The sequence below is a fragment of the Rhineura floridana genome, chromosome 6 (genome assembly GCF_030035675.1).
Source record: "Rhineura floridana isolate rRhiFlo1 chromosome 6, rRhiFlo1.hap2, whole genome shotgun sequence".
Lineage (NCBI taxonomy): Eukaryota > Metazoa > Chordata > Lepidosauria > Squamata > Rhineuridae > Rhineura > Rhineura floridana.
In genome coordinates, this window is record NC_084485.1 from 154,586,323 (window position 1) to 154,602,673 (window position 16,351).

At 43.2% G+C, this 16,351-nt stretch overlaps 1 protein-coding gene across 7 annotated transcripts in view; it reads right to left on the reverse strand.

Annotated features, from left to right (window-relative positions):
* SEC16B (SEC16 homolog B, endoplasmic reticulum export factor) overlaps positions 1-16,351 on the reverse strand; it is a 67,074-nt gene that overhangs the window by 26,992 nt on the left and 23,731 nt on the right. For all 7 annotated transcript variants that reach the window (XM_061634193.1, XM_061634194.1, XM_061634197.1 and 4 more), the window contains 6 exons: positions 15,786-15,921; positions 14,391-14,621; positions 13,038-13,135; positions 12,693-12,774; positions 10,122-10,239; positions 9,358-9,469 (listed from right to left, as the gene is read on the reverse strand). In XM_061634193.1, the coding sequence (XP_061490177.1) occupies positions 9,358-9,469; positions 10,122-10,239; positions 12,693-12,774; positions 13,038-13,135; positions 14,391-14,621; positions 15,786-15,921 (777 nt within the window). The remainder of the gene's footprint in view (positions 1-9,357; positions 9,470-10,121; positions 10,240-12,692; positions 12,775-13,037; positions 13,136-14,390; positions 14,622-15,785; positions 15,922-16,351) is intronic.

A 16,351-nucleotide genomic window follows, 5' to 3' on the forward strand; every position in this document is an offset into this window, starting at 1 on the left:
GGAAAACCTGAGAGGCAGATGGAGTGGCTTGGCAAAGACTTGCTGGGGATAGCTGAATCATTTGGCTTAGGCTGATGAGACAAGGGGAGAACCTGCCTGCAGCACTGAGGGGAGAACTGAGAAGCAGCTTGGGATGTTGGTAGGAGTAGCACAGGGAAAACCTCCAGGGCTGTACAGCAAGACAAACCTGTGCTTCAATAGGTGAGTAAAGGGTTAGAAAAAGAGGCTTCTAGCAGAGTCCTTAGTTATAGTGTTGGTGAGTATGGAGATATACTGTATTATACAGCCACGAGAGTGGCTGTATACTACAGTCAGTAGGGATTATTCGCATTCTACCATGTTAAATGAAAATACCCCCCCACCCCTTTCTGGTGCTTTCTGTAGTTCCAATGCAAAACAAAAACTTACAAGGCTTATACTGTTGGATTCGGAATAGTTTGATCTACAACTCTGGAAGTTTTCTTGGTGATACACATTCCCCCCACGGAGAATCCACAGGTTAAAGTGAAAAACGGGAGGGAAAAAAACTAGAAGCCGTTTGGACTTTTTTTCTTGAAATTGACATGATCTGTTGTCCTTGATTACAACTCAGAGATGACTCTAAGGTATCCCTAATGAATTGCCCGAGCTTGCCCCAAACACAGTACTTCATCTGAAGTAGGTTTAAATTAAAAAAACAGCATGGTTTATTTTTAATTAATTTTTTTTAAAATGTATTGTAGTGGGTGATAACGTACCGCATGCGTAGAAGAGTTTTTTCGGTTTCACTCCTCCCCTCCCCTTCCCCTTCCCCTTCCCCCCCTTCCCCTTCCCCCCCTTCCCCTTCCCCTTCCCCCCCTTCCCCTTCCCCTTCCCCCCCTTCCCCTTCCCCCCCTTCCCCCCCTTCCCCTTCCCCCCCTTCCCCCCCTTCCCCTTCCCCTCCTTCCCCTTCCCCTTCCCCCCCTTCCCCTTCCCCTTCCCCCCCCTTCCCCTTCCCCTTCCAGTTACTTGGAAAAAGCAGGGGAAGTCTGCTGCTGTGATTGGTGGGCAACAGACATGTGACTCACACCGGCCTTCTCCTGAACTTGTTCTGTGTGAGGAAGCAAGAGAGAGAAAATGGCCGATGGAGGGAGAAACCAGCAGCAGAATGGAGGTGAGTGGGAAAGTTTAGAATATTTTTTCCAGTCTGATGTGCTTCAGAGTGAACAAATAAGAAGACCTACAGCCCAGCTAAGTCTTGCTAGCTGGATCCTCCAGAAGGTCACGTTAACCTGCTTTTCTTGATTCTGCCTTGTGTAATTATGAGCATTAAACGGTGCTGTGCTTCTATAGCTAGAATGAATTTCCAGAGTAACATAAGATTGGTTTGGAGAAATGTACTGGTTTCCAAAGTAAACTCTCATGAAACCTACAGGCTTCTTTTTAAAACATCAAAGCTTTGGCTATGGGGCAGTATATAAATACAATAAATAGATAAAATAAATAAATCAAGTAAGGAAAATTGTGGATTCCCATGTTAACAGGTTTAAGTAATTGGGGCACACCTATAAATCATACCAGCAACAGAGAATACTGTGTTTTAACTTGCATATTGTTTTGGAAAGTGCAGATTAGGTACATTTCCTTTTAAATGTGAACTGAATCAAATTTCCCCCCCGTTCCTAGCTGAACTGTGGTCTTTGCATGATTTGTCTTTCTTGTGAATATACACACCTTTAGCCCTTCCCATGTTAGACGCAGATACTTATTTTGCTGTGTTTAGGCTAACACATGAAGGGTTAAACCAGGGATGGGGTCAGGAACACACATGCAAGCACAGATGCAACCCAATATATCTGGGTGCAGCAGCTACATTTTAGATTTTTGCGCAATTATTGTGAAAGATTTTAAAGCTAGATTGATTGCACATGATTTTGAAGGGAAGGAGGATAAAGTCTACTCAGAAGTAAATCACACTGAGTTCAGTGGGACTTACTCCCAGGTAGGTGGAGCGGAGCATGTGTGTGCTAGCAATGAGCTTCAGGGAAGGAAAGAGAAAAATTTCTACTCAGAAGTAAATCCCACTGAGTTCTGTGGGGCTTACTCCCAGGTAAGTGGAGCGGAGCTTCTGAATAGACTTTTTAAAAATTGCAGAGTCCTTCAAAGCTCCCCCCCCCATTTTTTGACTCTTTCCTTCCCTCAAGCTAGATTCAGCGAGTGGGGAAGGCAGGCAGTGGGAGAGAGCGCAGGTGGGGGCAGGGTGATTGAGCCAATGGAAAGGGCCGGCTGTGGGAGACAGCGGGGGGGGGAACACACATACACACACACACATCACCAGAAGTAAGTTCCACTGAGTTTATTGCAGCTTACTCTTGAAGTGAAAGTGAACATAGAATTACAGCCTTTAACTTCTAAATTCAGTCCTTTCCTTTAAATACTAGGTGATTTATCAATAAATATTATAAAATTTATGTCTGTTAAATGTTCAGTGTGTCATCATGTGACTCTTACTGTTGCTTGTTAAACACCTGCTCTTCAGGATAGTGCCACAAATAGATTCCAAAAAGTCTGCTTTAAACTTGCTCCAAACCCCCTGTGGCATGTAATGAATGTAATGAATGTTCCAGTTTGTCTGCATCCTTCTTGAAGTGCGGAGACCAGAACTGGATGCAGTATTCAAGCTGAGGTGTAACCGGTGCTGAATAGAGGGGAACTAATACTTCACGCGATTTGGAAACTATACTTCTGTTAATGCAGTCTAAAATTGCATTTGCGTTTTTTGCAGCCACATCATACTATTGGCTCATATTCCACTTGTGATCAATGACAATTCCAAGATCCTTCTTGCAAGTATCCCCCATCTTATAACTGTGCATTTGATTTCTTTTTCCCAAGTGTAGAACTTTGCATTTATCCTGGTTGAATTTCATTCTGTTGTTTTCAGCCCAATGCTCCAGCCTATCAAGGTCCCTTTGTTTGTCTTCCACGGTATTCACAAGGTTTTCCCAACGTTTTCCGTTTGGAAACGAAAGGGGCTTCCCCTCTGCCCAGTGCCCACCCACCCAATATCCTCCCCTCCCCTTCCTCTTCCCCTCCCTGCCCCTCCCCTGGGTCAGTGTTGAACTATGAACTGGGAGACCAGGGTTCGAATCCCCACACAGCCATGAAGCTGACTGGGTGACCTTGGGCCAGTCACTGCCTCTCAGCGTCAGAGGAAGGCAATGGTAAAACCACCTCTGAATACCATTTACCATGAAAACTCTATTCAAAGGGTCACCATAAGTCTGGTCAACTTGAAGGCAGTCCATTTCCATTTTCAAATATGATTGCATAGAAATAAATCCCACTGAACTCAAGAAGTATGCAAATGATCAAACCCAACCTCCCTTCTCCTCCCTCCTATCTCTCCCTCTTGCCCCTTTGCCCCTCCCTCCCCATTCCCATCCCCTTTCAATTCCCTCCTCCCCCTCCCATTCCTCCTCCCCCTGGTCAGTTTTACCTATCTTAAGCATGATTGCATGGAAGTAAATACCACTGAACTCTATAAGCATGCAAATGATCACAGCTATTTCTATCAAACTTTAAAAAGAAGGGAAATTGGGCAGCTATAGTGAATGCACCAGGGGAGCAGGAGACCTGAACTCCTCTCTGAGATATTGGACTGCCCTACAAATTGGTCAAAATGCAAACACCATTTGGGTTGGTCTTTCACAGTCCAATCCACTTCCTGTGTAGCTTGGAAGAATTTGGTAACATGTGCCTCTGAGCATATGGTGAGTGGTGGCAAAACCTGCAATCAGCCCAAATAACAGAAACAAGACGTGTGCTGTGCTGATCTTGTTTTAGCAGGGAGGAAGCAACATTATTAAGACAGTTGATATAGATCAGATGGTCACTTTGAATATGTCTGATTTCCTTTGCAATTTTAGTGACGTTTCCTATAGGAAATCGTTTTCTTTTGTTTCTGTTTCTGTGAATGTGTGAAGTACAGCAACATTTTGCAAAATTTACACTAAAAAGACTCCAAATATAATTGTGGAATAAGGGCACTGACTTCTGCAGAATAGTCTCCAGTGGACCACAGGAGTGTCTCAATTTGCACAAGATAAAACAGTGGGAGGTGAAATATATTCTAGCCAAATGCTAGGTGTGCTCTATGTTTTTAATTGACCGTGCCCACCTTGCCTTAAATGAAATGGTTTAAACATAGCAGGCTGAAAACATCATCCTCTTTTTTCCAACAGCTAGAGTCATTGCTGAAGTAGCAACATATTGGAATCAGTCTGATTTTACATCAAACTGCAGTTTCAGACTCAACTGTTAATGCACCCAAAATAGAAATAGGACATAACCTCCAATTTGAAACACAAAAGGCTGTGTTCACCATCATATGACACTGACCAATAAAAAGGCTTTGAAATTAATAAAAATAAATTTGACAAAAATTTCTGGGATGAACAGTGAGGGAAATAAAATTTTCTAGTTCACATTCTCTGTAGAAACATTAATAACACAGAAAAGAAGCAAAGTAAGAAGAACACCAACAAACATACAAAAATATAATTCTCACCATATGCTCAGAGGCACATGTTACCAAATTCTTCCAAGCTACACAGGAAGTGGATTGGACTGTGAAAGACCAACCCAAATGGTGTTTGCATTTTGACCAATTTGTAGGGCAGTACAATATCTCAGAGAGGAGGTCAGGTCTGCTGCTCCCCTGGTGCATTCACTATAGCTGCCCAATTTCCCTTCTTTTTAAAGTTTGATAGAATAGCTGTGGGCTATAGGTACATTCTTAAACCGCAAGGTTTTTTGCCTATTAGTGAATATATGTCTGTTTATGTTTGAAGGGAAAAATATATATTCTGCAACCTGTGACTGTCATGAGACCTTGTACTGTTACTCTGCTACAAGCCTATTTAGCAGTGTCAGTTTAGTGACAGGTTCTGAGGGGAGATAGACGTGATCACTTTGACAATTTATTAGGCAGGGCCTGGATCAGGTAAATTCAGTCTGATTGGTCTCGGTGACAGCAGATTTGGGTTGGCTGAAGGCTCCGGTCAGTTGGGGAGTCAAGTGTCAGTGAGAAAGTCAGTTGGTGGAGGTCAGTTAGCAGATAGGAGGTTGATACGGAAGGTGTGAGGAATAGACCAGATAAAAGCCAAAGGGGAAAAGGAGGCCTAGATATTTATACCCAGTGAGTTGCTAATACTTGCTGGGGGAAGATCAGGATAAGGGAGTCAGTGACTGAGTTGGTCTGAGAGGCTGTGTAAAGGTCTTACTAGAGGCAGGGTTTTTTTTTTTTTAAAGTCATCTAAGCCACTGTTCTTCAACCTTGGGTCCCCAGATGTTGTTGGGCTACAGCAGTCATAATCCTTCGCCACTGGCCAAGCTGGTTGAGGTTGATGGGAGTTGTAGACCCAAGGTTGAACAACAGTGTCTAAAACTGTCCTAGCAGCCAGAAGTACAGCCAGAGCAGCTTTGGGGTTCAGAGGTTGATTGTCTCCAGTAGCTGGAATGGACTGTGGGTGTATTTGACTGAGGTGAAAGATTAAGGAATTTGCCTGAGATAAAAGCCACTCAGAGGCTGGGGTCAGCAACAGTGTCTCTTGAGTCTTCAGAAACTGTCAACAAGCACCTTTAAAACCCCAAGTATCAGTATTCCATTAAGTACACAGAATCCCTTTAATAAAGTTCATCCTGTCATCTAAGCCTACTGTACCAGCTACTAGGAGATTCTGAAAGCATTCTGAGTGAATTGGTGGCAGCGGAAAATTAAACACAGATACCTAAACCTGTGTTTACACAAGTGAGAAGGGACCCAGGGACAGTGATGCTTAACTGGGCAGGGCAGAATAAAAAGGCAATTTGGCTAAAGGGTTTTAATAGGGTAACTCACTGTTTTCTTAAAGTATAACATTCTAACAGTTCAATATTAGCTGTTGGTATTTAGTGACAGTAAAAAGTTAACAAAGTGTATGCTCATTTGAAGATACAGTAGTATTGTACAGTAATAAATGAACACAAATACCTTTCTTAAATATAGTATCTGTATCTGAGTGGCTTTGTATCACACACATCTATACCCCACAATTACTGGGTTATTAAGTTAAGGGTTCAGAAGGAGTAAGTGAGACTGAATCGTGGTAGAAACACAGGTTTAGAATCATAGAATAGTAGAGTTGGAAGGGGCCTACAAGGCCATCGAGTCCAACCCCCTGCTCAATGCAGGAATCCAAATCAAAGCATTCCCGACAGATGGCTGTCCAGCTGCCTCTTGAAGGCCTCCAGTGTCAGAGAGCCCACTACCTCTCTAGGTAATTGGTTCCATTGGTTTAGGAGAAGAATCATTGCAATAAGAGCCAGGTTTTGTTATTACAGAGTAACTAAATACCCCCCTCCCTCCACATTGCTGTTTGTTTCCTCACTCAGCTACAGGGAGGACCTATGCAAGTTGTGGTATATTTTTTTAACTTTGAATTTTGAAAGCTGCTCTGGAATCAAATATGATGAAGGGCCTTATATAAATCAAATGAATTTAAATTTTGGCTTGCCCCAGCCCAGTGCTATGTTCGTTAAATCCTTCCCTCCTTTTGTGTCTCCTGTATCAAGAGAGATTTGGCTCCTTGGCTACAATAGAGCAAGACAGAAGGGTGGCTGGGATAGTACAGAACCTTGTTTTCTCCCTTTGGGCTCCCCATCAAATGGTACGACGACTACACAGCAGTCACTAAGGCCCCATTCAGCAAACTTGTACAGCTTTTTCAAAACTTCAAGACCTTGACCAACAGTCTGCATGGTTCCCTTTCAAGCATGTTAGTGTTAAATGATGAACAGTAGTGTGCATTTGAAATATACACTAAGGTTATTTCTCCAGAGCAATTGTTTTCTTAACTACTTTAAGGGATTGGTGTGTTAAAAAGCATGAAAACCTAACAGAGGACTCCTAGGACAAATGGGGTGGAAAGAAATTATAGGGAAGCTGCCTATGGATGCCTTGTGGCAAGGGTAGGGAGCTTGTGGCCCTCCAGAAGTTGCTGGACTACACAGCCCATCGTCTCTGACCACTGGCCATGCTCAGCTGGGGCTGATGGGGCTTGGGAATCCACTATCATCTGGAGGGCCACAGGATCCCCACTATCGCTTTATGGTGACTGAGCTTTGGTTACAGAAGTTGAGAATCAGCTTTAAAGTCACACTCCAAGCAGAAAGTCTACTTTCAGTGCCTGCAGATCAGATTAGATTTCCTTTTTTGGAAAACATACAAGGGCCCAAAAGATTCCATAGAAATTATTTTAAACAGCACCCAAGTTACGTACAGTTACATGCACTGCTTGAAGATGCAAGACTTGCTTGGCCCTGTAATTCCAATAAGAAGCAAATGGTATAAAGGTGAAATGAATCATTAAAGTCCTTTTCTTTTTATCTAGCCAGAGCACCATTAGCATAAGTGGAACTGTTGGCTCTTTAAATTGGATTTTTAACCTTAGCAGCATCTCATAAGGTGAATAACTAAATCATTTGCACTAGCATGTCTCACCTTATGAGAAGCTGACTTCAATGGGGTCCTTTGGAATGCACAGAAACTTAAATCTCTCTCCATCTCACTGGTTATGGAATCACTAATACATGTGCAGCTCAGAACACAAAGTACTGCACTCCTCAATAGGGGCAAAATTAACTTACCCACAAAATTCTAACATTTTGCTAATTTTGATAACAAATACTTGATAGTAAACATCAGCATTTGACAAAAAAAATTCAGTAGCAAAATTTATTATTATCATCATCATCAAAATCATCATCAACATTATTTGCCCTCCACCCAAAAATCCCAGAGCAGGTTACAACCATTTTAAAATACAGCATTAAAAACAGTTTGTGATAGCTGATGTGCAGTAGAAGTTAGTATTTGAGAGTAACAGTCAACAAGGATGAAATTTGACAGGTGACATGCAACAGATATCAGCACTATCTCACATACAGCAATCAAACATTGCATGTTCTATTTCAGATACTGTCAAACATAATTTGAAATAGGATATGCAATATCACTGAAATTTTTACAGAATGACACCTGACTTGCAAAAGAAGGCAATACATTTTATATAATTTTCAGTAATTCATTTAGAGCCTGATCTTATACATGTCAGTCAAAGTCCCACTAAATTCAATCAGAGCTTGGAAAAGTTACTTTTTTGAACTACAACTCCCATCAGCCCCAGCCAGCATGGCCACTGGATTGGGCTGATGGGAGTTGTAGTTCAAAAAAGTAACTTTTCCAAGCTCTGAATTCAATGGACTTGCTTCCAAGAAGGTTCCAAAGGATTTCAGTCTTAACCAACCCAAACACACACATTTAATTTTTATGGCAAATATTGATTCCAAAGTGCAAATGTCAACTTCTGAATTCAAATTTTGGAAAAAAAAGACTGAATTTCAACATTTTGCAAAATTTCATTTTGAGCATACTCCTAAGCCAGTGAAAGTAAATTTGATCTAGCAATAGAATGTTGAGTGTGGACTTAGGAGATCTGAGTCAAAAGTCAGCTCAAGATTTGCTGGATGGCTAGTGAGAATTTACCATCTCTCAACCTCTCAGAAGATAAGGATTACAAATCTAGTCCAGACCTCCTAATTACAGTGGGAAAAGTGAGCTTTAGTTTCTTCAGTAATTTAAAGATCGTGTAGAGCCACAGTGACCTCGTGTGGCCAGTTTGTGGGATTATAGGTTGGGGCCTCTACAATCTATAGCTGGTATTTCTTCAATATGTGTCAACACCATATTTCTAGTTATTGATGGAAATGTCTCATTAGGACTTGGGGCAGGAACACAGAAAATAATGAATAGGTATAGGTTCACATGGACATAGTGCTGTAATTATATTGGGAAAACTGATTTTCTTTTTTTTTTTTAAAAAAAGTATTGCTGGAGCCATTTCCTACAACCTTTCTATTATCACAGAAGTTGTCATAATGCAGAACAATCAGTTCTCAGTTGCAAAAGAGTATAGCAGATAATATCTACACAAAGCAACTGCTCTAATGCAATGACTCACCTTACACACTACTCAACATTACACTATATAAAAAGCTGCTCGTACAAGAGCAGGCCAAGCATTTTTTCCCCTGGTCAATTTGCACCCCTAACCCTAAGCCCCAGTTCCACTGTCAACTCACCGATGCCCTCGCTGGTAAGGCTTAGATCCACGACTATGCTCCCATTTTCAAATCCCATCCCATCCCACAGAAATAGGAGGTAATAATGGCCTGCTTTAGAGCCCCCTTGTAATAGTGAGATAATGTGCATTAAGTGCTTTGAGCACCTGAAATGAGCTACAGAAATGCAAGTCCTGTTAATTAAGATTAATCATCCCTCTCTCAGGCTTCACTCACCTCTGGCTGCTGCCCAGCAACACCATGCGGTCTGTTTTAACTCCATAGCGGCCAAAGGGAATATTTGCCATCAGGTAGCAGAAGTGAGAAGCTTCTGTTAATCCTTTCCCAGCTGAATAAGTAAAAAGAGCAACACATGATATTGGGGAGGATAAGGAAAGATTATAATGTGCCTTGTATTATAGCTATGCACGCTACTCCTACTGAAATTGGAGGGTACATACTTTTATTTTTGAAAAGTAGGCTTTTATTGAACTTTTAATACAAATAAAACATTAACACAATACCCAGTTCACAAACTCTGTAGTGAAGCAGAGCCAAAGAGAAACCCATACCACCACTGCCAAAGACTGTCCAAGGTGACTCTACTGGTCCCATCTAGCATCAGCAGATTAAATCAGTCTAATAACGGAGGTAAGAGTCTGGAGATCTCTTAGTATAACCCTCCCTGTAAGCAAAACTATGCAGGCAAACCAGGTTTCCACAAAGTTGAACAAGCATGGAAATGGAAGAAGAACATGGGATGGATTCTTCACATCAGAAGAACAATGACAATGAAAAGTCTGGATTGGGGGGGAGGCATCATTCCCGTGTTTCTTCTCAAACAGCCCTACCCCTTTCTTTGTGTTCTCTCCATTCCTATGATGCCAGAGTGGTCTGGACAGTGGCCACAGGAGAACAGCAACCACACTGCTCCCATGGCTTAAGACCTGGAGCAAGGAGTGTGGCTCTTTCTCTGTATGGTTCTTTGTGAATCTCCTCACCCAGCGTCTCTCCCATAGTGACAATAGCTCTGGAATTCAGCTCTGTGTCTCCCACTTGGTTGGACAGGATAACAGCCAGATGTGGCCTCCAGTCTCCCCACTTCTCATCTCCACAGCACTGTATTAGAAGAGCGGAGGGGGAAAGAAGGGGGGAAGAAGGACACAAAATGCATTAAACATTAAAATACATTAAACTTTGCCCAATGTTTAAGAAACAGAATAGATGTTTCCACATGAGATTGCTTAACAGGAGACTTGCTGTGCTTCACTTCACAAGTTCAGCAGAAAATTGAGGGAGCAAAACACTTGCAGCCTGTAAAACCCCCAGGGCTTTTATCCTTAGGAGACCATTGCAGCTATAGACATATATACCAAGACCGCTGCTTCCATGCTAGCATCCAATAGATCAAGAACCTCATACAATGGCATCCACATCTATAGCTGCTAACCTTGCACCTCTGTGGAACTTCCCTCTGCAGAACTGGTCCAGCTACTTGACAGTTTGGAGAACGTATCTGGGGCAGCAGCTTCAGAATGGTGCTGGGAGACTTGCCGTTGAGGACAGCTTTAACTTCCCTTACACACTGGAGCAAAAACAAATCTGCGTGACAGTGCCCCTGGGACTCAGCAGTATGGGGTAAGAATGGAGGGAAAAGGAGGCACTGTCAGAACAAAAGCCACCCTTACTGCCCATTCCAACTAGACTATACCCAAACAAGAGAATCTTCCAGAGACACTTAAATGTCAGCTCAACCCTCAGACCACAACACCACTACCGTGGGCTCCCCTACCTTATGCCAGGCAAACAAACAGCAGGGCAATTGTTGGATTTCCTTTTGGTACACACACACTGGCTCTGAGGCCTACATGCCCATTTTGTCTCTAAACTCTCTTTATTAACAGTGCTTCAGAGAAGCCATGCCCTCTAGTGGGAGAGGCAACAACGCCCAGCACATGGGGATGCTTTTCTTTTCACCGACTCCAGCAAAAAGATAGTGATGTCTACATGCTGAATGCTTCACCAAATGTATCTGGACCAGGATACCCTCCCAAGGATGCTGGAAATCTTAGGGCCGGGCAACGCCCAACTTGGGACTATGTGGATCCAGCATGGAATCCCTCCTCAGCCACAGAAAGGAATGCAGAGGTGCAGCTTCAGATCCTGGGACTGGCAGGCAGAATGAGGCTCTAGATTGGCCAAGATTTTTCTAAAATAAGGAGCCTTGCCTTCTAGCCTTACCTGGTAAACAGAGCAGTGTCTCCTGCTTGCTGTGTACCAGTTCAAGCTCCCAGCCCTAGTAACTGACTGCAAGGACCCATGCTTGGGAAGGCCAATCTGCCAGATCCCAATTTTCAACCTGAGCTAGAATGAACTGGAAGTGGTATCTGCAAGTCTGCCTTGATGTTAGTTAAATGATGGATTTATAAAAAAAATTTTTACAGTTGATGGCTTTGTATAAATGGTATTCTTAATCACTTCAAGAGCTTTGGCTCAGAAGTGATCTATTAATTTAAACAAACAAATCCCCAGTCCGTTTTGCAGGCATGACTAATCCTTACACACTTGTTTAATTAAATTTGCCTGTGTCCATCAGCTGAGCTCTTCCATCCCCTCCTCTTCACAATGCAAAAAAAAAATCATTTCTTAATCTGCCAAGCTAAGCATAGGCATCTTCAAGATGAATAATGGAGGGCTGGTGCTCATACACCCATAGTCAGTGTTGTCAGCTAGAACAAATGGGGCAATCCTCTGTGCTGGCAGGGTCTTGCAAACACTTAATAGAATGGCACTTTGGTAACAAAAACAGTCCATGATAAGAAAATTAAAGCACCTTCAGATGACAGCCTTACATGCAAGAAGCCTGCTTGCTTTTGAGTGGCAGCAGGAGAGACAAAGCAGAACACACTGCAGGAAAGCAAAAACTGCCCAGTAATTGCCCTAGAATAAACCTTCTTAGGGAAGGAGTGTGTCTTCATCAGGAGTTACCACTGGGTCCTGTAGGGTGCCACAGGAGCCTCAAAGCCAGTGAGCCTGTGTGGTGTAGTGACACTCAGTCAGACTAGGACCTGGGAGACCAGGGTTCAAATCCCCACTCAAAGCTCACTGGGTGACCTTGGGCCAATCACGGTCTCTCAGCCTAACTTACATCACAGGGTTGTTGTGAGGATAAAAAGAAGGAAGAGAACCATATATACCACCTCAAGCTCCTTGAAGGAAAGGTTGGATATAAATGTAACATATATATATCACAGCAAAATATCCTAGCAAACTGGACTCCCCAGGTGCCTTACTCTTTGCACCACCATGGTAGCCTTCTATCTATCATGGTAGTTGGCCTGCTATCTGCTGCACTGGAGCACTACTATTGCTGATGGTTAGAGCTGCCAATTCAGCAAATATCAGATGACACATAAGGTCAACAGAATTCCATTTGATACTATCAGGCTGTTGTCACCAGCTTAGCTTTGCGCTGGGGTTGTCCATTCCAAATCACCAGCCCTGACAGGTTCAGCCTGCCTATCCCAGATACAGACAAGACACTGAGGCAAAGAGGTGGCTGAGATCAGTACCAGGGATGCCTGAGGTATCCTTCCAGACATGAGCTGGAAAAGCGTTTGCAGAGGGTCATTGAAGGCCAGAGTGCTAGTGAACCTGCAACAAGACAGAAGAAACTATATTTAATACGACTTGGCAAGCACTGAAATGCAGGACTGGCCCAGGACATTCTGCTGCTTCAGTTGAAGGACAAGACAGTGCCCTCATACATATGCACGCTGAATCTGACTGACTGGCACTGGATCTTTTCCAATACTGGAAATGAGATGACATCTTCCACCATACTCAAGGCCAGCAGACCCTGCTGAATTCCAGAGAACAGTGGAATGGGATATTTTCTGGCAGTGAGTTCTACGTACCCACTCAGGACCCAGCTATAGGTTCTCAGGTCCATCTTGCTTGATAGAAAGAGAGCATGGCCCCACAACTGGTTTCTCATGGCCCAATCCAGAGCTTCCTGCAAGAACCAATAAAGAGCCAGTTCCCAACATTCCATCCCACTCCCCCACATTCTCTCACACTCCAGCATGAATAAGAAACAGAATCCAGTGGAAGGATTATGCAGAGAAGGGTTGACTCAGATGTCAGAGGTTACCACTGAGTTCCACAGACAAGGTATTGGTCTGTCTCAGGTGGTGGCATCAGTTATGGATAGGAGGTCCAGGAGAAAAATTGGGAAAAGACAAACTCTCCACACTTCCTCTTTCATATGAAATCTGATATCTCATCAGACCATTGGTTCTTTCTAGGTCAGAATTGTCCACTTTGCCAAGATCTTGGGCAGAGATCTTTCCAAGCTCTGCTATCTGAGGGCTATATTTCAATGGTGGTTTACTATGTGTTTGGTGCTACTCACATGCCCTTTTAATTTGCATGGTTCATATGACATTACTGGCAAACAGAATCTATCATGCAGTTTTTCCCCTGTAAATCCATACTAACCCAATTCTCTGATAATACGAAAAGGGAAGAAAAAAAGTCTTCACTCCATATCTCTAGTGCTTGCAGATGCCGTGCTCCAATGCTTTTGGGTGGGTGTGTCAATCGTTCCCCTCTCCGTGCTCACTCACTCCTCCTCCTTTCTTTCATTTCATTTCCTGTGTGCTGAAGAGCAACTTATGGCTGCGCTCTCCCATTCTGCTGGCATTTTTATGTTGCTGCGAAGGGTGCCTTTATTTTAATTTCCCCCTAACTTGTGTGCAAAAGCATAACACTGCTCAAACAAAGATTTATATTTTAGCTATATTGTACCAGTGAAAATACAAATAATTGCACTTCCGGGTTGTTCTTTTTTAAATAAAACTGACTAGAAGAACAAACTGAGCATGCTCGGTTGCCAGGTAACAAAAAGGAGTGGAAATATTAAATTAGAGGGCGTAGTCATTAGGAAACTGTGTGATTGATCCTTCCCCTCATTGTGAACAGAAAACATCATGTCTGCAGCTGGCACTGAGCCCTTACTGTGGACAGTGGAAATAGAAAACGGTGATAAAAACAGCATTTTTAGTACAAAGTAATGCTCCCACGTGAATAAGCCCTGAGATTCTTTGATTTTGCTGTAGCAGGAGAGACTTCTGTACTGCAGTAATTAATCTGTGATGATTCATACACACAAGAAACCATTTGATGCTACCATGATGTGAAAGATCCAGGCCTATTTTGCACATGAACCCCTCAAAAATCATTATGGAATACATGAACCTTCAGCTTACTTTCTTTCTACCATAAAACAGGAGTTTGGTGAACTTCTCCACTCTTTGCTCTGGTGTTCCAGCACCTGGGACAATCTCCCCTGTGAGAAGGTCTGGAGTCCCACAGCCTTGCACCAGCCACTCCTCATCCGTCAGGTTGATCAGATTGGCCACTGGCTCTTGTCTTTTGTACCTTTCCCGATGTTTGCAGTCCTGCATTAACAGCTCGGCTGTATCTGACCCCACCATGGACTGCAAAAGGAAGAGAGGAGACTGTTGGAAGTAGGGTTGCCAGGTCAGAAGCATCCCAAACCCTGAGATTTCAGGGCGGCCACTAGTGATGTCATGGGGGCATGCCCTAGTGATGTCATAGGAAGCAGTCCCTAGTTATTTCATTAAGCATGATACATTAAGCATCAACCACCGTTGCTTGGATCATACTACTCAAACAAACAAAAATATTTGACTGGAAATTAAGATAGAAATCTTAGCTAAATGAGGGTGTTTCCAGGTCCAGCTGAAGTGATGGGATCATTCCTTCTCACCTGCTTAGAGAGTCTGGATAAGGAACAGTTAATCTAGCCTACTTGCTAATAGCAAGAAACATTTAAGTGCCCTCAGGCCAGATCAGTCACCAGAAGGCCACTGTAGGAAAAAATCCTAGTGTTGTGGAGATGTTAGATGGGAGCACTCAGGAGTAAAAATGGATGCCCCTGAAAGCTGCAATTCTAAACACGCTTACTAAGAGACTAAGCCCCATAGAACTCAACAGGACTTCCTTCTAAGTAGATATTGTTAGGATTGTGTGGTTGGCAAGGCTTAACTAGGGATCCTCTGCAATGATATCCGTATCAAAACAGAGTTGGCAATCCCACGCCTGGGAATGCCCTGCCTGAGTTTTAACGTGGCTGCTCCAAGCTTCTTTACAGACTTGACCCTTCACTGAAGAGAGAGGTTTGAGAAATGAGTAAGAGTTAAGAAGCTGCTATAAACTCACTTTGACAGCTCAACCCAATTCTAGTGAGTAATAACCGACAGAGAGAAAACACGAGTGAGACCCTATCAGCACATAATACCTCTGCTCTGAAATCTGCACTGGTTGCCGATTTGCTACCAGGCCAAGTTCAAGGTGTGCTTTCCACGTTACGGGTTCCACATAGTACTTGTTCAGCTCTTGTCAGAAATCGATGGTGTGGCAGTACCTACCTGAACAAATTCTACCAAAATGAATAGGCTCAAAGGAATTTGGGCCAGTACTGTGCATGTGCAGTAGACACAGCAGGCAGGCAGATTTCAGACTAGTTGCAACAATAATTGGGAAAATATAAAAGTGATGTCTGGTCGATGAACACTTACACCACAAAAATATACAGGCTCTCAATCTGCCCTCTAAATCACCCCAAAGGAGATACACACCCCATTCTGCCGGCACAGGAGGAGAAGAAGTTTCCAAAGCAAGGCAGAATCTCTGTTTCGGTTGGATGGCAGGTCATATCCCGTGGCTGCTCTGCGTTGACAATAAGTCATCACATCCACCTTGTGCAGGTCCTCCCTGGAATGGCAAAAAAGGAGACCACTTCTGGAGGAAGAATGTTATGTCCCATCTCATCCCCCCCCCATCCTTTCCTGAATGATGAGAAGTTCCAGGGACAATGCTACAGGGTTTAGTGTTTTGTGGATGAGAGCAGTGGAGACTTAAGGTGCCTTTGTCATATTTACAAGTATACATGCAGAGCACAGTGAAGACTTGTTTTATGATATTTTTATGGTTGTTTTTGCTGATTTTATTTGCATATGTTGTACACCACCTTGTAATATTCTCATGAAAGTGTGGATTATAAAGAATGGGCAAACACACTTCCATGAGCAAACCACACAGGGCGCAACTTGTGTACCTCTCCCACCCAAGGTTACACCCCAGCTGTTTACTAACTCCAGCTCAAAGGTTCTCTCTCCCCCAGCCACACTGAAAGCCTGTGTCT